The following is a 22,903-nucleotide window of genomic DNA, read 5'->3' on the forward strand; positions in this document are numbered from 1 at the left end:
TTTTTATCCACCTCCTCGTTGTGTTTCTTTACCGCAAGCCGGTGACCGTCGTCCAGCTGGGCAGCGAGAACACGCGAGATGAGAACTAGACACGGGCACTCCGGGAGAAAAAGACTTCCGGGAGGGTCTGGTCCTCCCGGAAGTCTTTTTTAGGGCGCTGATTGGCTAAATTGTAAGTCACTCATTTATTTCTTTAATCAGTGATTGGCTAAGCTGCTTATTAGACCCGTCTTCCTTGGGCCAAATCGATCTGGCCCCAGCACGTGCACGCGCAGTAGAGACGTGCACGGGGACAGCTGAGAGGTGCACCAGCGGAGAGGACAAGCAGGGAAAAGCATTTATTTTGCGCAGATATCCTATTTTACAAATATTACTGGGTATATTACATAGCTCAAAAACACAAATATTGACAATTTGTATAATTTATTAATTTTATTTTTATTTTTTATTAATAATATTATAATTTTTTATTACATTTTTTTGTGGCTCAAGGTGGGTGGGGCCAGGCCCCGTGGCCCTCTATTGGCCGGCCGCCACTGTGCCTAACCCGAACCCATTAAATGTTTTACTGTCTTTGTAATGTTTAACCTGAAGAGAAAAAAAACGAAGAGCAATTTAGCTTTGAGAACTTTGACACTGCAGCTTTTTCTTTTGGCAAACATATGTTTCTATAACAGCAAGCGTACGGGTGATTCGTTTACTCTTTATAGCCTCCATGTTTGTATCCCTGACATCTATGGCTGGCAGTCCTTGGTGCAAAGACTTGAGAAACCTGTTAAACGTTTTCTTTAGCATGCATATTTTTTTCAAGTTTCCTACAAGGCGTGACTTGCACAGCAGTTGAGGGGAGGGCAAACTACTCTCTTGTTTTCCGGTGCAGTAGAAAAACAAGTACCGGTATACACAATAAACAGAGTGGAGGGGACGGTTAGGATTCTGAGGCCATGAAGGATTATGATGACTCTGTAGCTTTTCTGGGTCAGTGGGGACGTTTCCAGCAGGTTGTCTTCTTCCTGCTCACTGCCAGCATCTTGCCCAATGGATTCGGTGCTCTTTCTATTGTCTTCTTGGCTGACACTCCCAGCCACCACTGCCTGGTTCCTGATGTCAACCTGACCCAAGATTGGCTTCATGCAATCATCCCGATAGAGGTAATTTGTTTTTGATCACAACTCCTTGTAAAAAAAAAGGGTTCGGGTAAGTGTAGCAGTTTTGCTTTAAGTTACACCGATTCAACAATTCCAAAAGCGAGACAGGCCGAAAAACAAAAGTCTCACTTCAAAGTATTTTATACAATTTTGCTAAAAACACTTATTTTGTATTTGCTGTGCTATTTTTAGGCTGTGTTGTGAATGAAGATCGAGTGAACAGACTGAGATCGAGGCGTTTAGCTCAATTCAAGCAATAACATTTATTTGTGACGGAAGTATTATGTCCAGCAGTTAAACGTGCACGGACCCTAGCAAAAAGGAAAAAGGTGCAAAAGTGAAACCTAAGAGCGCTTATACAGAGTGCACAGGCGTGTCCTTTCTGGTTGTCCTTGTGGAGCCATTGGTCAACTTCAAAGTAGGAGGCGGATGTGTTTCTAGCATTCAAATGGCCTGATGGAGCTCTGTGCAACGTCACCCACAATGGCTCACGTCCGGAACCCACCTTCTCTGGAACGTCAGTGTGTGTGAAATGTTGATGTACAGCATATTGTTAATACTTAAGGTGCTGAAAAAGGGTGCAGTTCTAAACTATTTCGAAGTCTCTGTGTGAATAGATAAAAAGAGCTCTTCTCCTACTCTAAGATGGCAGTTTCCGCCCTAATCTGGTGGTTTAAGCAAGTGTTTCTTTCAGGGCCACTGTATCTGTTTCTATCGTGCGAACGGGCGACGGAATGCCCCATTCTGAGTTTTTGACCTACTTACAGTGACCTCACAACTCCGCAATATAAGCTTTACAAGTATAGCGCATATTATTTAACAGTGAATGAATATATTTTATTTACAGCTGCTTATCTAATAGATAAATATTTGATGATGAACCTTTTCATAAAACATGCAAAAAATGTATAGCTTTGAAGTTGATGTATTTTTCTGCAGCTGCTGTATAAAGTTTAAGAAGTCTTATAAAGCGGTCCGGCTACAGTTCAGGGTTTTATGTGAAATGTTACTAATGACACTAACAATGTTTGTGTCATTGTGACTGTGAGGTGGTGAATGGGAAACAGCAGCTGAGCAGATGCAGCAGGTTCAGGCTGGATGTGGTCAGAAATCTCTCTGCTCAGGGATTCATTCCTGGGAGGGACGTCAATATCACGGACCTGGAGCAGGAGGGATGTGTGGACGGGTGGAGCTACAGCAGAGACATCTACCAGTCCACCATCGTCTCTGAGGTGAGTCCTACTGAATATTACGCTACAGTTCAGTAACTCAACTATAATAAAACATTAAACATGAATGGAATACTGTGGAGTTCGAGAGCCTCTTAAACTGTGGGAGACCAGCCTTTCCAAAGAGTCAGCCGGTTTCAATTATGAACAAAAGCATTTAATACTTCTGATGCTGAAACAGTTGCATAGTGAAGTACATTATTTACAGTTACATAGAATATGACCCGCTCGCCCCGAAAACGTTACCACCCACACAGTGGAACAGGAGCAAGAGGCCGGAAGTTCTTTCTTCCCCGCCTTACATAGTTCAAAAAACATCCCATAATGTCCGTAGTTCCTATTGGCTAAATCCAGCTGGCTCCTCCTCCTCGCAGGACCCTCGCACGGGTGTGATCTGTAAATGCCTGTCTAGAAATCTTGCTTTCCCTATTCTTCATACATTCAAGTTTCACAAACATAGATATAAAGGTGCTCCAAATTCTAAAACACTTCTACAATTATGAATCTTCTAATTATGTATTCCAAAATACTTCTAATTATGATTTCTTAAAACACACTTCTAAACTCAAATTTCCTACAATACATACACTGTACATTTGTTATGCTGTGGGGTGTTTCACAGACCCAAATACAGACTCAGACAGCAGAGTTCTATTTCAAAACCAAGGTAGTTTATTTCTCTCAGTCAAGGGAAAAGACAGGTACTGGCCAAAGTCAATAGGAGGCGTCTCCACGCCGGAAAGTGGCTAATCCTACACAGCGGCAGACGAAGCAGACAGGAAAACTGTCAAACGTCAAATACGGAGGCACGTCCTCGCGCTCCGCACGGATCCTAGCCGGCAGGTGGCAGGTCCGTGTCCGCGGCTGACAGGCAGGCTGGATCGTCTGTGTGACACCCGAGGCTCGACACAGGACGGCAGGCCAGTTGAAAAAACAAAGCGGATCGTTAGTAACGGATCTTCAGAGAGTAAACAAACGGGCTACTCACGGGTCGGAATACCAGGTAGGTAAACGGACGGACTGACAACTGGGTTGTGTTGAGAATAAAACTCATGTTGAGGAGACAACTCAGGTGAACAGACTTAGGTCGAGGCGTTTAGCTCAATTCAAGCAATAAGGTTTATTTGTAACAGAAGTATTATGTCCAGCAGTTAAACGTGCACGGACCTAGAAAAGTTCACTCTGTAGGAGCGAATGAAAAGCTAAAAGGCGCTTAGACAGAGTGCGCATGTGTGTTAAAGGTTCTTCTGATGGAAGCCTATTGGTTGAATACAAAGTAGGGGGTGGATCTGTTTTTTAGCGTTCAGATGACCTGATGGAGCTCTGGGCAACTTCACCCACACTGGCTCAGTTCCGGGACCGCCTTCTCTGGAACGTCAGTGTGTCTGCATATTGTTAACACTTAAGGTGCCGGAAAAGGGTGCAGTTCTAAGCTATTTCGAAGTCTCTGTGTGAATAGATAAAGAGAACTCTTCTCCTACTCTAAGATGGCAGTTTCTGCCCTAATCTGGTGGTTTAAGCAAGTGTTTCTTTCAGGGCCACTGTATCTGTTTCTATCGTGCGAACAGGCGACGGAATGCCCTGCTTAAAGTTTTTGACCTACTTACAGTGACCTCACAACTCCGCAATATAAGCTTACAAGTATAGCTCATATTATTTAACATTGAATGAATATATTTTTATTTACAGTTGAGAGTGACAGGAGTATTTATGTCAGCTGGAGGTGATCACAGGCGATGAGGCACAGCTGTGCCTACGGAGAGAGGCGTGGCATTGGGCGGGACTCGTAGGAGGACACTACTGAGGGAAATACAGCAGAGTTAGACATAAATCCTCACAACATTTACTTAAGAAGGAAATATTTGATTGATTTTTCTATTCACAAATGGATCTAGCTTATTTTTCTTTGTTCATGCATGGATACTCCAGTTTGACCTGGTGTGCCGAGACCAGTGGAAGCAGCCGTTCACCTCAACAATTTACTTCCTGGGAATTTTAGTTGGAGCCTTCTTCTCAGGACAGCTCTCAGACAGGTACTGAAAATACCATCTCATAATGAAATTATATACACACCATATTCTTAAAACATTTTCATTCTTCCTGAAAATGTCCTTGCTTAACTTTTGCCAAACGAAAAACACAGTATACTGAAAAAAAACATTGAATCTTTCACTGTAAACAAAAAAAATTATATTTCATTGTTTGATTTCTCATTCTAGGTTTGGAAGAAAGCCTGTTTTTTTCTCCACCATGGCAGTTCAGACAATTTTTATTTTCGTTCAAATGTTTTCACCTTCATGGATGGTGTTCGTCATCCTCTTCTTTATCAGTGGTTTGGGACAGATCTCCAACTATGCATCTGCTTTTGTTCTGGGTAATGTGAATATTTCGTGCTTTACAACAACAAATAATACTCTTCTATCGTCAGTGATGTTGACACATATATTGTGTGTACTGTGCAAGTTGTTTCACCTGTTACTAATAACTTAACTTATTTTCCCCTCCCTTTTGTCATGCATTTCGCTCTCTTTCAGGCAATGAGATCTTGACTGGACATGTACGGGTCCTGTTCTCCTCACTGGGTGTGTGTCTGGGTTATGCCATTGGCTACATGATGCTGCCTCTTTTTGCTTACTTTTTGAGGGATTGGAAATCTCTCCTGTTGGCTATCTCTCTGCCTGGCCTGCTCTACATCCCGCTCTGGTGGTAGGTTGTACTCAGGAGGAGAAAATGTGTTCATGTCTATCCATCCATCTATTTACTTCCCCTTATCCGGGGCTGGTTGGCATTAGCAGATGACTAAGCAAGATAGTCCAGATACCCCTCACCTCAGCAACATTTTCCAGCACTTCCTGGGGGATCTTTAGGGGTTCCCAGGCCAGATGAGATATATAATCCCTCCAGCATGTTTATGGTCTTCCACCAGTTGGACATTCCCAGAAAACCTCCAAAGGGAAGTGCCCTGAAGGGATCCTGATCAGATGGCCGAACCATCTCAACTGGCTGTTATTGATGCGTAGGGGAAACTGCTCTTTGAGATCCTACCGAATATCTGAGCCCCTCTTGCTATCTCTAAAGTTGAGCCCATCCACCCTATGGAGGAAACTAATTTCAGCTGCAGTTTTAGTCTTTCAGTCACTTGACAGGTTGTAACACAGATCAATTAGTAAGTTCAAAGCTTTGCCTTCTTGCTCAACAGTCCATTACAACACCTGCATCACTATTGATGCTGAACCAATCCACCGTTCACTCTCAATCTCCATTTTACCCTCACAAGACCCCAAGGTATTTGAATTCCTTTACTTGGGGCAGTGACTCACGATCAACACAGAGGGAGCAATCCAACATTTTCCAGTAGAGAACCATGGCCTCAGACTTGGTGATGCTGACTCTCATCCCGACCACTTCAATCACAACTGCAAACAATCCCAGTGTGTGCTGAAGGTCGTGGTCTGATGAAGCCAACAGAATCACATCTTCAAACAGCATAGACACAATTCTGAGGGAACAAAACTGGACACTCTTCCCTCCGGTTGCCCCTTGAGATCTTGTCCATGAAAATCACATACAGAATTGTTGACATGGCACAACCCTGGCAGAGGCCAACAACTGCCAAAAACATGTTTGACATTGTGCTGAGAACACAAATACAGCTCTCAGTCAAGTACTGGAAGACTTATAGCAACGGCCCAGTACCCCATTATCCCGCAGTACTCCCCATAGGATTCCGTAGGGGAACCTGTTGTAAGCCCTCACCAAGTTCACAAAACACATGTAGACCTGGGAAAACTCCCATCAACCCCCCATCAACAACTCCTCTGGGACAACCTAGCCAGAAAGGCTTCCTTCTTCAGCTTTACGTCCTTCTCCGCTGGTGTCCAACAGCAGGTTCTTAGGTTGGCACAAGAACAGGCACGATGACCTTCTGACCACCATTCCTAGCAAAAGCCTTCTGTGTCCCTTACCTCCCCTGGTATGCTCAAGAAACTCTTCTGGAGGTGGGAGTTGAAGACCTCGCGGACTGAGCCCTCAGCCAGACGGTCCCAATTCATCCACACATTTGGGTTTACCAGGTCCATTCGGCAGCCTACCCTGCCATCAGTTGACATCGCTGACCGATTGTCCAAAATATATGTCCTCACATTTGATGATTCAACCACAAAGTCGATCATCGATCTTTGGCCTAGACGGCCCAGTATGAAGTACACTAATGAATCACCCTCTGATCGAACATGGTGTTTGTTGTGGACATGACGAGCACAAAGGTCCAACAAGAAAGCATCAATAAGAACTATAGAGTTCCCGGATGGAATCCTCTCTACGATGCCACCCAGAGACTCCAAAAGGGGTGGGTACTCTGATCTTATGCACCAAACAGCAGTCACTGATTTACCCTGAGTGACCTGCATTTTCTTCGAGGCAATCCTCTACAACATCACCAGCACTTGGCGAGCTGAGAGTATCCCCACGTCCGTCTGGTGCCTCTCACCCTGGGTGACTCCAGAAAAAGAGACGATCCTGCCCCTCTCCAGGAGCTTGGTTCCAATGGACTCAATTGGACTCCAATGGATTTGAAATGAAGCCGTCTATATGTGGTTGAAGTTTTGACACAAGTTCGAATTCCTTCCCCGCTAGAATATTGATGTTCCACATCCCCATAGCCAGTCTGTGATGCAAGGGGTCAACAACCCTAAGTTCCCCTACTTTTTGCCAAATGTCCGGCTTACAATGCACCCAACCCCACTGACTATCCCCGGGGGTGATGGAACCACAGTACCCTATACTATACCATAAATGTCATAATTTTGCTCTTGTCATGAGATGAAAAAAATAATTTGGCTTTCTTACAAGAGAAATATCCCAACTTGTATTCACCTGTATTTTAAGCCCCACTGATCAAGCTTGAACCTTTTTGTTTCTCTGTTGAATACTGAGGCAGGTTCATCCCAGAGTCTCCTCGTTGGTTGCTCTCTCAGGGAAGAGTGGAGGAGGCTGAGACTACATTGAGAAAGGCTGCTAAGATGAACAAAGTCGAGGCTCCACCGTTCATCTTTGACGATTACAGCGTACATGTAAGTTTGGCCCAACTTAAATCGTGTAGGACCAGACAGGAGACAATGTGTGTGCTTGAGGAGACACATTGTTAGTACCATTCATCCCATAGGAAGCAATGTACGTACCAAATTTCATGACAAATTTTCCAGCAGTTGAGATATTTAATCCTGGACCAAAGTGGTGGAATGATATGCCAAACTGCCGGTGAGACTGAGGTTTTGTATCTTGCAGGCTGATGCAACAAAGACACACCCTAAGGAACAGCACAATGTCTTCAGCCTGCTGAGGACAAAAAACATCAGAAACGTGACACTCATTCTGTGCCTGGTGTGGTGAGTGTATTTTTTAACATTTGCTCATTTACAGCACTGATATTACTTGGTTGTGTCCTTCTTTAGTTTTCTTTCTCTCTGTTTTGTTGGTTAATTTTAAGTCTAATGGTCTTGGTCTGCTACTGGAGCTACTGTATGGTATGTGTCAAATGCTATTTCTGTGCAGATTTCCATTGAAAGCTCTCTGTTGTCTATCTCTTTCTTCCCAGGTTTACTATAAGTACAGGATACATTGGCCTGTCCCTGAACACATCCCAACTTCATGCTAACCCTTACATCAGCTGCTTCCTCTCAGCAGCTGTAGAGGTACCAGCATACACTTCCAGCTGGCTGGCGCTGCGATACCTTCCACGACGGCTGTCTGTCTTTTGTATTTTGCTCATTGGAGGAGTGTCGCTGTACTTCATTCAACTGGTGCCTGAAAGTAAGCAGTGGCATGACGTGGTGCATCACGGTATTATTATATTTCCAAGCGAATTCTTTTGGCCATAAACAAGTATTCAACAGATTCAGCTTTGTACTCCTATAACATTGAGACTGAAGATAAAAATGCAGCACAACCAGAGATATCTTTTCTATTTTTATTCCATTTATTTATCTTCCTTCTCAAAATCTGGTGCCCACATTACACACAACACAACGCCATTGCCGACAGTTCACTTGGCTGTGTTAAGCTAGTAGAAGCTAATAATGTATTCTTGAGCTACTAGACTCATAGGCAGTAGTTTTTCCACAAGACCTGTGACCTGAGTTTAATGTGTAAAAATGAAGGAATTCCTCTTTAAGATTGTTTCTCAGGTTGAAGAATTGTTAAGAAAGCTTTGGAGTTTTCTAAGCAGCAGAGAAAATGGTTGAATGAAGTGAAGGCAGCTGGGTAAAGTGTCTTTAACCCAAATGCCTTTAATCTGCTGCAGAGTGGATCATTCAGGGACTTTGTTAGACAAACTCTTCTTTCCTTTCAGGTTTATCAGAACTGTCTGTAGCTCTGGAGATGCTGGGTAAATGTGTCATTACCGCCGGTACATCCCTGATGTATGTCTACACAGCAGAGCTTTACCCAACAGCGCTCAGGAACACAGCGACAGGGACGTGCAGTGCTGTTGCCAGAGTTGGCAGTTCCATTGCACCTTTTTTGTTACAGCTAAGTGAGTAAACTGATCTCTTGTCATAATTACTCAGTGGTTATTTAATTAGTTTGACCTGAATTATCATTTGAAGTTACTGTGAGGAACTTTTAACCGGGTATGAAACTGTCTCAAATTAATACTGAATCCTTTACATCAGCGGTTCCCAAACTTTTTAGGCCGCGCACCCCCTTCTACATCCCGACTGGGTTCGCGCACCCCCCCCCCCTTAATAAAAAAAAAGAAAAAAGAAGCAACAGAGCCTTTTAAGCCTTCATAGCCGCATAAGAATCGGACCAATGAGAGAACAGTTTGCGCACGCGTGGCATTTGTTTACAAGATTTAGTCCGCTGTTAAATGTTGCAGTGTGAACACAAACCGAACAAAGGAGCAACTGCAACATTGTATCATATTAATCCCTGAATCGGAACAAAGCAAATTAACTGAAGGTGTGAAAACGCCCTGAAACACTGCAACAAAGTTTCAATATCTTTCAGTGACACAAGGCGTCACTTTTAAAGAGCAATACGGATGCACACGCACAGGCTCAGAGGCAGATTATCACATTTCATTTACAATTAATGACCGACTAATGTAGCCAGGATGTCTTCGGACAAAGCATCGATGCGGCGCGACACAGTGTTGTTGGACACCGGGATCATGTCCAACTTATTTGCTTCTTTCTCCCCAATCATACATTCCACCATCTCTCTGGCAGCTGGCAAGCTCACGTCTTCGGCGATTGTGTGCGGTAGCCCCTTTCTCGCTATTCTGTAACCAGATATGAAGCCCGTAGTGCGTCATTTATAGACCCAACACATGAATGAGACTGCAGTTGTTTTTGGCTGTTTTGTAACTCCTCCAATTTCGATATAAAGAATGTAAGGGGCTTTTGACTTGCACTGGCATGCTTGGTGTTCAGGTGGCGACGTAAATAAGAGCTTCAGACTGTTAGCCAGAACCTCACTGCACACCACGCACTGTGGCTTTGGGCAATCTGCGTTGCCAATCCAAGTGAAGCCCAGACACAGATACTTTTCATCATATTTCCTCTTTTTTTTCCCAGTCTGATGCTCACTCTCGTTTCCTCTTTTTCACCTTGACTCCGCGATGGGCCGATGTGCTCCCGATTTGTCTGTGCTGCACCTCTCCATTCCCCTCGCCTCCGATTCCTCTCTCTCTCTCTCTCTGTCCCTCTCCTCTTTTACGACTGATAGCTTCAGATGTCCCACCTGACAGTTTTTAAATTAAAATTACATTTTTTTTTTATATTTAATATTATTACACCATCAGACCGCCATTACACTTTTCCTCTCGCGCACCCCCTAGAGGCAGCTCGCGCACCCCCAGGGGTGCGCGCACCCCACTTTGGGAATCCCTGCTTTACATGACCTTCATAGATTGGCTATTTCTACATAGTTATTCTCAATGCTTGTCATCATTGCCACCGGATCAGTTTCCGTGCAAAATGCAAAGATGAAGCAATACAGATTCACCAGAAAATCATCAGTTCAGACTTCAGTTGGGGCTCCGGCAGTGACCAAATTTGGCTTCACTGCAGCCTTCGACCTGCAGTCAGAGCTCTAGCAGGTGGAGGAGGAGAGCTCTGCTCCCGTCAGCAGCAGCGTCTCCAAATCCGGCCAGCAGCAGAGCGTCACCTTGCTGCTCCGCCGGTCCCAAGACCCAAGTCCTACTGCTGGGACCGCTGGAAGGAAGGGAGTCACTAGAGAACCACAACCAGGACTAAGCGGAGCAGACTGTGAGACCCTGCTGCAGTAAAATAAGAGGTTTTTTAAAGGGACTCTGGTGCTCGGAATCACCACCACTTTTATCCACAGGGACCAACAACATCAACAGAAAATGAAAGTTCCTTGTTGTAGCTTCAAACAGATAACCATCTGATTTCACCTATTTTTAGTTTGGATGCTATACACACTTATTCATTCACATACAGTAAATATTTACAGTGTGCAAAAAACATTGACCAAAGATTTCGTTCATCCAAAACGTTCTCTTCTCCTTGTGCAGGTGTATACTTTAAGTACCTGCCTTATATTGTAATGGGGACTCTGGCTGCTGTGTCTGCCTTTGCTACTCTCCTCCTGCCAGAGAGTTTTGGACAACCTCTACCTCAAACTATTCAACAGATGCATAAGAGAGAAAGGTGGGTTCTTTACGGAATACACACGTCTTCGTATGCAATACACTTATATAGACTACAGACAAAAGTAGCTCTCCAGATAACTCTGGCACATTTACATTGAGGTGGAAACTGAAATGTTAATGTACACTGTTCCTGGTAAATAAATAAATGAACATTGAATATAATATAGCAGACATTTACCTTGGCTGAAGAAAATTAAACTACAACAGGTGCTGGTTGTTCAGGCAAGAAAATAGCAACAAAACAGAAGTGAAAAGATATTCAAACATTGCAGCTTTTTAATATATATATTTTTTCTTTATTCTGAAAACCACATGATGGTTTGTTTATTTGTCTTTTGTCACTACAGCATAAAGTGCCCATTCATCACAAGAAGAGAACATTCAAAACCTACGGTGCTTTTCGAAAGTGGACTCTGATTGTCTAAAACATGACTTAAATTAGTTATTCATAACTGTTGTGCTATTACCTCTCATTGCACTAGCATCTTTCCTACTGTACAAGTGGATTTGATCACATTACATCACCAAGAAATTCAATCAAAATAATTAAAACTTGAGTGAAACATTTTGGAGTAAATCAAATTGTGCTTGCAGTTGTCTCAGATTACAAATATGTAAATAAAATAATAATTATGAACTGACATATGAAATATGGGAGTGTTAAATGTGATGTAAAAGATGCACCATAACACCCTAAACCTGGATACTGGTTCTGAATAAATTGTTAGAATATGTTTGTTTATGTGCTGTTGAACTATTTTTTTAAATTACACACATTTTCATCTTTACATCTGTGACCATCACTATCGTGTGCGTATGGTAACAATTGCATTGCTGTCAGCAGCGTTTTCCTTTTCTTCGCCGTGTGTGAGTGTATACGGTGTCTTCTGACAACTTCTAGAGTGAAAACACAATTACAGTTAGAGTAATGATTAACAGACACATGACAATACTGACATGAAGTGAACTATTTTTTGAAAAATGAATTAGATTGCTTTTCTACTTTTAAATATCTATTGAAGTGGCACCCAGTGGACATATTTATTCTATCAATGAACTAATGCTCAGCCTTCACTTCAAACCTCACACAGTTTTGCTCAGATTGTCCTGAGTCAGCGTAGCTGGCTGATCTGGGACTTTTAAACTTGAATGATGGCAGCGTCTGCAGTGCAGGTTGTGCAAACTAAACTAGTGCAGTAAAGCCAAGCACTGCTGTGGTGGAAAAACTATATAATAGTACAGAGTGAGATGTGGGTGGTTTAATTTCAAGTCTTTTTCTCTCTCGCGTGATGGCTCTGAGGACGGACGGGTTTTATACCTGAGGAGCTGAGTTGAGTTTTTTGCAAACGGGGTTTTATTGATTTAATATTTCATGAAATAGTGTACTTCACTGTAAATACCGTACTCGCATCAGTGGAATTAAATTCCTTTTAATTGTAAACCAGTCTTGGTAGATTTCTTATTGCAGCGTGTCGACTGTACAAAGCAGCCGGACACGTGCTCTGGCCTCCTCGATGTGGAACAGACTCAAACTTCCACAATACTTCCTCTTATCTAAGCTAAGCAGAAATACCCTATATGGTCTTGTTATCATTCAGCAAGGTACACAATCATATATCACATACATGGTGTAGTGACCGTTGCTTCCCAAAAAAAGTCACTTAAAAGTTATTTCGCACATAAACAGAGGACAACCACTTTCTCTGTCGTTATCCATTCCCTGTACATATACAAAATGAATCATAACATTTACATTCATTAAATGTGCACGTTCAAAAACCGTTTGCTTCTGCTTACTAGCAACCACATGTATCCAATGACCCCGCTGATTATAATACCTGTGCCCTGATTCACACCGGCACTACGCCCCCAAGTGGTGGGAGGTTGTACAAAAATAAAACAACAACAAAATGGCTCTGGGGCCTTTCTAAAGATGCGGACTTCTCTGTACTTGTGGACTTGTGAAACCCACTGTCAAATCATCAAGTGTTTGAGGCTCTCTCGCAGACATTTTGAGCCCTTTATGAACCCTTTCCGTAAATCAGCATAGGATAAGGGAATTACCCACAAATCATTGCAATGTGATGTTAAACACGGGGTAGACAGTGGACACATGGAGACGTAAAGAAAAAGGTAAACAAAGAGGATGGCTCACGTGTGTTCAGCCTGTCTTATTAAATTTACTCAGAAACATTAACGGTTAAAGATGGAACAAAAAATAAACATAAAATCAGAAGATATTTATTTGTTCATCAAATATTTGATTTTGTCATTGAAGCTGTTTTAACAAAAACACGTAAATATATGGTATGAAGTTACCTCTCATCATGTGAGAAAGGAGCCTGAAGAAGTTCATATCAGGGAGTACAAAGTATAAAATAAATGCACACATACATCATATCTTTTGTCATTTTCATGGTAATGTGATATGTTGCAGCAAAGTGCTGTCCCATTCCTATTTACACCATTTCAAGCCCTCACAGTCTCTCACACTCACCCACTTACCAGGTGACGTCAGTAAGTCCTTCAGGGTTCAGGGTTTGAGGGTTTAGGGGGGACATTGGGATTTGGCTCCAGAATGCATTTTGCACCAGCAACAGGAAACAATGGCGGAGGAGAAATAACACAACTGGAAGTTGAAACTTTCTAAATACTCCTGTTGTTAAGTCACGGAAAGTAATTTTAGGATGTTTTTAGGCGAGAAGTTAGTTGTTCAAGCATCAAATCTGTGGTCAAGATTCAGCCGATTTAAAAAACTGCTCCGACGATTTCGGAGATGTGAGGTGTTGCTAGCGGGACCGGCAGTAAACCAGCACCGGGGGCTCAGCGCTCATGTTACCCGCCTAGAACTGCCTGATCTCGGCGAGACTTTTTGAAACTTGCCGCTGTTATTGACGTCTCTGTAGCGTTTTCCTCGTCGGCTACGAGTACAGCAATCCGGATCTGATTCACATACACATATATATACATACCATTACATTTATATATTTATATAATAATGTATCATTTTTATTTTAAATGAAAATGAAAAAGTCATATTTAGTTTGATTGGAAATATACTTTACAGTAAAAAAAACAGATTAAATTCATGAGCAAGACCAGCTGAGGTGGTGATGTCATCAAGTAAACTGCTGTTCCGATTGTCCATACTGCGTTCTCTGGACTTCAAAAGTTCACAAGTCCGTACTTGTGAACTTGGGTATTGAGAAAAGCCATGGTCTTGATAGTGAGAAAGGCACATAAGCACGTTATGTGCCTAATGGGAATTTTCGATCACCACTCCCCCGTCACGTGGCAGGTCAACATTACATGTTTTACTGTCTTTGTAATGTTTAACCTGACAATAGAAAAACAGAATTGGAAGTTAGCTTTGAGAACTTTGACACTGCAGCTGTTTTGGGGGCATTTATTTGGACAGAGACTGTTTCTATAACAGCAAGCATACGGGTGATTCGTTTACTCTTTATCGCCTCCATGTTTGCATCCCTGTGGCTGGCAGTCCTTGGTGCAAAGACTTGAACAAACCTGGTAAACTTTTTGCTTATGCATGTTTTTTGACGTTTCCTACAAGGCGTGGCTTACACAGCAGTTGAGGGGAGGGCGAACCACTCTCTTATTTTCCGGTGCACAGTGGAGGGGACGGTTAGGATTCTGAGGCCATGAAGGATTATGATGACTCCGTAGCTTTTCTGGGTCAGTGGGGACGTTTCCAGCAGGTTGTCTTCTTCCTGCTCACTGTCAGCATCTTGCCCAATGGATTCGGTGCTTTCTCTGTTGTTTTCTTGGCTGACACTCCCAGCCACCACTGCCTGGTTCCTGACGTCAACCTGACCCAAGATTGGCTTAATGCAATCATCCCGATAGAGGTAATTTTGTTTTTGATCACAGCTCCTTGTAAAACAAAAAAAAGGGTTCGGGTAAGTGTAGCAGTTTTGCTTTAAGTTACACAGATTCAACAATTCCAAAAGCGAGACAGGCCGAAAAACAAAAGTCTCACTTCAAAGTATTTTATACAATATTGCTAAAAACACATATTTTGTATTTGCTGTTATATTTTTAGGCTGATTATCGAATAGATCAACAGTGAATGATGAACCTTTTCATCAAACAATCAGACATGCACAAAACTGTAAATTAAATCTTTCTGTTTTACATGTATGTAGATTATCAGCATCAAACATTCTTCACTGATTTGGGCTCACCAGCGTGAGAACTTTAGATATTTGTGAGTTCAGGCTTTTAGTGATATTACTGTTTTACCAGAATTGTTATTACATTACAATACTTTGATGATCACATGTGTAGCTTTGAAGTTGATGTATTTTTCTGCAGCTGCTGTATAAAGTTTAAGAAGTCTTATAAAGCGGTCCGGCTACAGTTCAGGGTTTTATGTGAAATGTTACTAATGACACTAACGACGTTTGTGTCATTGTGACTGTGAGGTGGTGAATGGGAAACAGCAGCTGAGCAGATGCAGCAGGTTCAGGCTGGATGTGGTCAGATATCTCTCTGCTCAGGGATTCATTCCTGGGAGGGACGTCAACATCACGGACCTGGAGCAGGAGGGATGTGTGGACGGGTGGAGCTACAGCAGAGACATCTACCAGTCCACCATCGTCTCTGAGGTGAGTCCTACTGAATATTACGCTGCAGTTCAGTAACTCAACTATAGAAAATCATTAAACCTGAATGGAACACGTACACTGTACGTTTAAGAAGGAAATGTTTGATTGATTTTTCGATTCACAAATGGATCTAGCTTATTTTTCTTTGTTCATGCATGGATACTCCAGTTTGACCTGGTGTGCCGAGACCAGTGGAAGCAGCCGTTCACCTCAACAATTTACTTCCTGGCAACTCTTGTTGGAGCCTTCTTCTCAGGACAGCTCTCAGACAGGTACTTAAAACACCATCTCATAATGAAATTATATACACACCATATTCATGAAACATGTTCATTCTTCCTGAGAATGTCTTTGCTTCACTTTTGCCAAACTACAAACACATTATACAACAAAAAAAATAGGAATCTTTAGCAACTTTTACTGTAAACAATTAAAAAAATCTTTTCATCTGCTCTCATTTCGTTGTTTGATTTCTCATTCTAGGTTTGGAAGAAAGCTTGTTTTCTTCACCACCATGGCAGTTCAGACGATTTTTACTTTTCTTCAAATCTTTTCACCTTCATGGATGGTGTTCGTCATCCTCTACTTCATGAATGGTTTGGGACAGGTCTCCAACTATGTATCTGCTTTTGTGCTCGGTAATGTGAATATTTCATGCTTTACAACAACAAATAATACTCTTCTATATTCAGTGATGTTGATACATGTATTGTGTGTGCTGTGCATGTTCTTTCACTTGTTACTAATAACTTCACTTATTTTCCCGCCCTTTTGTCATGCATTTCTCTCTCTTTCAGGCAATGAGATCTTGACTGGACATGTACGGGTCCTGTTCTCCTCACTGGGTGTGTGTCTGGGTTTTGCCATTGGCTACATGATGCTGCCTCTTTTTGCTTACTTTTTAAGGGATTGGAAATCTCTCCTGTTGGCTATGTCTCTGCCTGGCCTGCTCTACATCCCGCTCTGGTGGTAGGTTGTACTCATGACGAGAAAATGTGTTCATGTTAAGTTTACCATACCATCCATCCATCTCCATTTTTACTTCCCCTTTTGCGTGGCTGGTTGGCATTGGCAGATGGTTAAGCAAGATAGTCCAGATGCCCCTCACCTCAGAAACGTTTTTCCAGCTCTTCCTGGGGGATCTTTAGGGGTTCCCAGTCCAGATGAGATATATAATCCCTCCAGCGTGTTTATGGTCTTCTACCAGTTGGACATTCCCAGAAAACCTCCAAAGCTCCATCGTTACCCATGAGTGTTGAAGTCCTCCAGAAGAACAATAGAGTTCCCAGATGGAATCCTCTCGAGGATGCCACCCAGAGACTCCAAGAAGGGCGGATACTCTGATTTTATGCAGTCCGAGATTTACCCTCAGTGACCGGCATTGGCATAGAGGCAACCCTCTTCAACATCACCAGCACTCGGCCAGCTGCGAGTATCCCCACGCCTATAGAGCTCAATCCAGTCAAAAGTTTTGATCATTTGAAAAAAAAAATTTTACCTAATAAGTTGTGGTCTTGAACATTGAAAAATACAGCAATATATTCAGCATAAAAATAAGTGAATGAAACTTTTTTTTGGTTTGAATATAATTTGGATTCAGTTCTGGAATTTTTTTTTCATTTTTCACTTTCATATATATTTTGATATTTGAGGTATTTTTCACTTTCAGATTTGATATTTTCAGATTCAAATCTTTTTTTTTCAGATCGGTTTTTTTCAGTTCAGACTTTTGACCCTGATCTAGTGTGGGGGCATGGCATCATGAGAGCATAACAAAGAAGGCCTTCCTCAACCATGTTGCCTTCAGGTAATGTAGGCACCGCGAGAATTATGATACAACACTTTCTATACACCATATTGACGTGAATGCAGTGGGGAAGAAACTGAGCGCCAGCTATCCTGAAGGAAACTTTGGAGGGAACCAGCAACTGGTTCGATGAGTCTTTCTCATACAACAAAGAATCCAGTTCAAGATTCTTCTCATCACATACAAAGCCCTTCATAACCTCGCCCCTTCATACCTTTCTGACACGCTACCAACCGCAACCTCAGATCCGCCGACGCCAACCTCCTTACCCCCCCTACTCTGTCCGAGCATCGGACCTGGGGGGACAGGGCCTTCTCCATTGCTGCCCCCTCCCTCTGGAACTCCCTCCCCCAACACCTCAGACATTCTCCACCACTCGCCACTTTCAAAACTGCACTTAAAACCCATCTGTTTAAATATGCTTTTAACCTGTAAAGTCAGTTATGTATGTTTTCTTCAGTTTTCTTCTCTTTTTTTTGTTGTTCCTCACTGATTGATGTCATCTATTTTGTTCTTATTATAAATGCTTTATTGTTTCTGTTTTTACCAAGTGTCTTTGAGTGCCTTTTAAAGCTTTATATAAATAAAATGTATTATTATTATTTAATTCAATGAATAAAACAAAAATATCACAATAGCTGTTTAGGAATTACAGCCACTTTTACAGTCCCCCACATTTTCAGAGGCTCAAATACTTCCTCCAATTAAATAATGAATAAATAATGATTATATCCACTATTATGTTAGTTTGTCTAATTACTTTTGAGACTCTGAAAATGTGGGGGACTGGATAAAAATGCCCGTAATTCCTAAACGGTTCATATATTTTTGTTTTATCTATTGAATTAAAGCTGAAAGTCTACACTTCAACCACATATTGACTGCCTCAATTCATATATATTGGAGTCGTGTAATGAGGCAAAGTTAGAAAAATTGTGTCACAGTCCAAATACTTATGGCCCTGACTGTACACTGCTCAACTTGATGCACCAGCTCTAATTCCTTCCCCGCTAGAAAATTGATGTTCCACATCCCCAGAGCCAGTCTGTGATGTAAGGGGTCAACAACCACAAATTGCCACAAATTGCCACGTTTGTGCCTGCCTTTGACGGCTTACAATGCACCCAACCCCACTGACTATCCCTGCGGGTGATGGAACCACAGTACTTTATACTACACCATAAATGTCATAATTTTGCTCTTGTCTGAGATGAAAATAATAATTTGGCTATTTTACAAGAGAAATATCCTAACTTGTATTCACCTGTATTTTAAGCCCCACTGATCCAGCCTGACCCTTTTTGTTTCTCTGTTGAACACTGAGGCAGGTTCATCCCAGAGTCTCCTCGTTGGTTGCTCTCTCAGGGAAGAGTGGAGGAGGCAGAGACCACATTGAGAAAGGCTGCTAAGATGAACAAAGTCGAGGCTCCATCGGTCATCTTTGAAGATTACAGCGTACATGTAAGTCTGGCCTGACTTAAATCAGTAGTGTAGGACCAGACACAGGAGACAATGTGTGTGCTTGAGGAGACACATTATTAGTACAATTCATCCCATAGGAAGCAATGTACGTACCAGATTTAATGACAAATTTTCCAGCTGTTGAGATATTTAATCCTGGACCAAAGTGGTGGAATGATATGCCAAACTGCTGGTGAGACTGAGGTTTTGTATCTTGCAGGCTGATGCAACAAAGACACACCCTAAGGAACAGCACAATGTCTTCAGCCTGCTGAGGACAAAAAACATCAGAAACGTGACGCTCATTCTGTGCCTGGTGTGGTGAGTGTATTTTTTAACATTTGCTCATTTACGGCACTGATATTACTTGATTGTGTCCTTCTTTACTTTTCTTTCTCTTTGTTTTGTTTGTTCATTTTAAGTCGAATGGTCTTGCTCTGCTACTGGAGCTACTGTATGGTATGTGTCAAATGCTGTTTCGATGCAGATTTCCATTGAAAGCTCTCTGTTGTCTGTATCTCTGTCTCCAGGTTCACTCTGAGTACAGGATACATTGGCCTGTCCCTGAACACATCCCAACTTCATGCTAACCCCTACATCAGCTGCTTCCTCTCAGCAGCTGTAGAGGTACCAGCATACACTTCCAGCTGGCTGGCGCTGCGATACGTTCCACGACGGCTGTCTGTCTTTTGTATTTTGCTCATTGGAGGAGTGTCGCTGTACTTCCTTCAACTGGTGCCTGAAAGTAAGCAGTGACATGACGTGGTGCATGACGGTATTATATTTCCAAGCAAGCCCTTAAACGAGTATTCAACAGATTATGCATTGCACTCTTATAACAGAATCAAAAAACACAGGACATGATGTTTGACTGTCCTTTGTACCAAGGTGGTGAGCACTTCCAGGAAATTAACCTTGTTTTGAGTGGTTGACGATCAACAAGTGGGGTTTTTTTTGGCTTGTGTGGGGTGTATCTCGGTCTGGTTTAGGTTGTAGAATTTTGGGACAGTTGGGCCCAGAACACATCGTCAGTAATGTTCCCTTGTGTCATTGGGTGTTTCGGCCTTTCAACAATATACACCCTACCCAAGGGAAGCTAGCTGCAGGACGATCAGCCCTCAGCTTGTGTGCCGTGCAGCTGTCTCGAAATTGACAACATTGAGAATGGTAGACGGCTGAATGGTTAACAGGTGGGGATTCTTAAGTGGGTTATGCTGACATAGTTGGAGCCCAGCATTGGTCATTCCGCTTGATCCAAATCCACTGGCTGCTTCTTTCAGCCGCCTCTGAGACTGCCTTGATGGTCTGCCGCAGAGCCTGACCGTGGCTTCCCAGCTCTTTCAACAGTCTGACGGTCGAAGAAGCCACAAATCCTCTGCATCCCACTTCCACTGGAAAGAGTTTAGTGTTCCAGCCGTGCTGCTTTGCTTCTGCTGCAGGTTCTGCATAGCGTAGCTTCTTACGTTCATAGGCCTCTTCAAGCGCGTTCTCCCATGGGACTGTGAGCTCTATGATGTAAACAGTCTTCAGTGAAGGGGACCAGGTTTGGCCTGAGGTTGGTGGACGCAATCACTAGAGGAAAGATCAATTGCTGCTCGATGTCTACCAGCATCTTCCAGTCATGGGCCATGATTAAGTATCCCGTCTCTAGTTTGGTGGAAGGATGTTTCGGGGCTTTTTGTCCTTCTCGGACAAATGCTGTTGCCTTCAGGGGATTGGCTACTCTCGGGGGAAAGGAGTTGGTCGCACACCGCCTGATGTCAATCGCTGATGCCAGGCTTTTGAGGACCTGGTTGTGCCACCAGGTATATCTGCCTTGAGTGAGGCTGTTCTTGCAGCTTACCATGATGTGTTTGAGAGTTGCTGGAGTTGGGCAAAGGGCACAGGTTGGATCTTCGCCATACCACTGATGGAGATTATTTGGCGATCGAAGCACGTCCTAGTAGCTCTGATGATAAAGCTAATTTTTGTTGCTTCCATTTCCCATAGTTCCCTCCAGCTGATCTTTCTCCTCTCCACACCTTCCCACCGCACCCATTGTCCCTGTTTCGCGAGAGAGACAGCCTTCACACTTCTTGCGACCTCCTCCTGTCGACGCACCTACTCGACCACCAATGTTCTCCATTCTGACGTTGTGGCCTTTCGCCAAGTCGGTTCACTTGCCGTCAGACAAGAATGAAGATAAAAATGCAGCACAACCAGAGAAATCTTTTTTTTTTTGTTCGATGCAATTATCTTTCTTCGACAAACTCTTCTTTCCTTTCAGGTTTATCAGAACTGTCTATAGCTCTGGAGATGCTGGGTAAATGTGTCATTACCGCCGGTACATCCCTGATATATGTCTACACAGCAGAGCTTTACCCAACAGCGCTCAGGAACACAGCGACAGGGACGTGCAGTGCTGTTGCCAGAGTTGGCAGTTCCATTGCACCTTTTTTGTTACAGCTAAGTGAGTAAACTGGTCTCTTATCATAATTACTCAGTGTTTATTTAATTAGTTTGACCTGAATTATCATTTGAAGTTCCTGTGAGGAACTTTTAACCGGTTATGAAACTGTCTCAAATTGATACTGAATCCTTTACATGACCTTCATAGATTGGCTATTTCTCTATATTATTCTTAATGCTTGTCATCGGTGCCACCGGGTCAGTTTCCGTGCAAAATGCAAAGATGAAGCAATACAGATTCACCAGAAAATCATCAGTTCAGACTCAGTAAAATAAGAGTTTTTTTAAAGGGACTCTGGTGCTCGGAATCACCACTACTTTTATCCACAGGGACCAACAACATCAACAGAAAATGAAAGTTTCTTGTTGTAGCTTCAAACAGATAACCATCTGATTTCACCTGTTTAGTTTGGATGCGATACACACTGATTCATTCACATACAGTAAATATTTACAGTGTGCAAAAAACACTGACCAAGGACTTCCTTCATCCAAATGTTCTCTTCTCCTTGTGCAGGTGTATACTTTAAGTACCTGCCTTATATTGTAATGGGGACTCTGGCTGCTGTGTCTGCCTTTGCTACTCTCCTCCTGCCAGAGAGTTTTGGACAACCTCTACCTCAAACTATTCAACAGATGCATAAGAGAGAAAGGTGGGTTCCTTACGGAATACACACGTCTTCGTATGCAATACACTTATATAGACTACAGACAAAAGTAGCTCTCCAGCTAACTCTGGCACATTTACATTGAGGTGGAAACTGAAATTAATTTGCACTGTTCCTGGCAAATAAATAAATAAATGAACATTAAATATAATATAGCAGACATTTACCATGATGGAAAAAAACTACCAAGTTGACTTAAACTGGAACAGGTGCTGGTATTCAGGCATGAAAATAGCAACAAAACAGAAGTGAAAAGATATTGAAACATTGCAGCTTTTTAAAATATATTTATTTCTGTATTCTGAAAACCACATGATGGTTTGTTTATTTGTCTTTTGTCACTACAGCATAAAGTGCCCATTCATCACAAGAAGAGAACATTCAAAACCTACGGTGCTTTTCGAAAGTCGACTCAGATTGTCTAAAACATTACTTGAATGAGTTATTCATAACTGTTGCGCTATTAAGCGGCCTTGGGTCCCCTGAAAGGCGCTATATAAATTAAAGTTATTATTATTATTATTATTATTATTACCTCTCGTTGCACTAGCATCTTTTTAATTTACTTTTAATTTACTTGAATCACATTACATCACCAAGAAATTAAAATTAAAGAATTAAAACTTGAGTCAAACATTTTGGAGGAAATCAAATTGTGCTTGCAGTCTGTGCATGTTATCTCAGATCACAAATATGTAAATCAAATATTAATTATGAACTGAAATATGAAATATGCGAGTGTTAAATGTGATGTACCATAACACCCTGAACCTGGCTACTGGTTCTGATTATATTGTTGTCAGAATATAAGAGACTGTGTTTATGTGCTGTTTTTTTGTT

At 42.3% G+C, this 22,903-nt stretch overlaps 2 protein-coding genes across 2 annotated transcripts; both read left to right on the forward strand.

Moving 5' to 3' along the window:
• Nucleotides 1-944: 944 nt before the first annotated feature.
• LOC306787973 (organic cation/carnitine transporter 2-like) lies at nucleotides 945-13,109 on the forward strand (the record flags this gene model as incomplete). Its single annotated transcript, XM_079283300.1, has 11 exons — nucleotides 945-1,151; nucleotides 2,198-2,380; nucleotides 4,307-4,410; nucleotides 4,597-4,751; nucleotides 4,912-5,083; nucleotides 7,317-7,449; nucleotides 7,664-7,764; nucleotides 7,974-8,188; nucleotides 8,727-8,909; nucleotides 10,917-11,052; nucleotides 13,100-13,109. 11 exons carry the CDS (start codon nucleotides 945-947, stop codon nucleotides 13,107-13,109), a joined length of 1,599 nt encoding a protein of 532 aa, XP_079139426.1.
• A 1,604-nt stretch (nucleotides 13,110-14,713) lies between these two features.
• Nucleotides 14,714-22,873, forward strand: LOC306787974 (organic cation/carnitine transporter 2-like; the record flags this gene model as incomplete). Its single annotated transcript, XM_079283301.1, has 11 exons — nucleotides 14,714-14,920; nucleotides 15,497-15,679; nucleotides 15,848-15,951; nucleotides 16,163-16,317; nucleotides 16,477-16,648; nucleotides 18,815-18,947; nucleotides 19,168-19,268; nucleotides 19,478-19,692; nucleotides 21,214-21,396; nucleotides 21,913-22,048; nucleotides 22,867-22,873. The coding sequence occupies 11 exons, from the start codon at nucleotides 14,714-14,716 to the stop codon at nucleotides 22,871-22,873; spliced, it is 1,596 nt and encodes a 531-aa protein (XP_079139427.1).
• Nucleotides 22,874-22,903: the final 30 nt, after the last annotated feature.

The sequence above is a fragment of the Melanostigma gelatinosum genome, assembly GCF_949748355.1.
Source record: "Melanostigma gelatinosum genome assembly, chromosome: 14".
NCBI lineage: Eukaryota > Metazoa > Chordata > Actinopteri > Perciformes > Zoarcidae > Melanostigma > Melanostigma gelatinosum.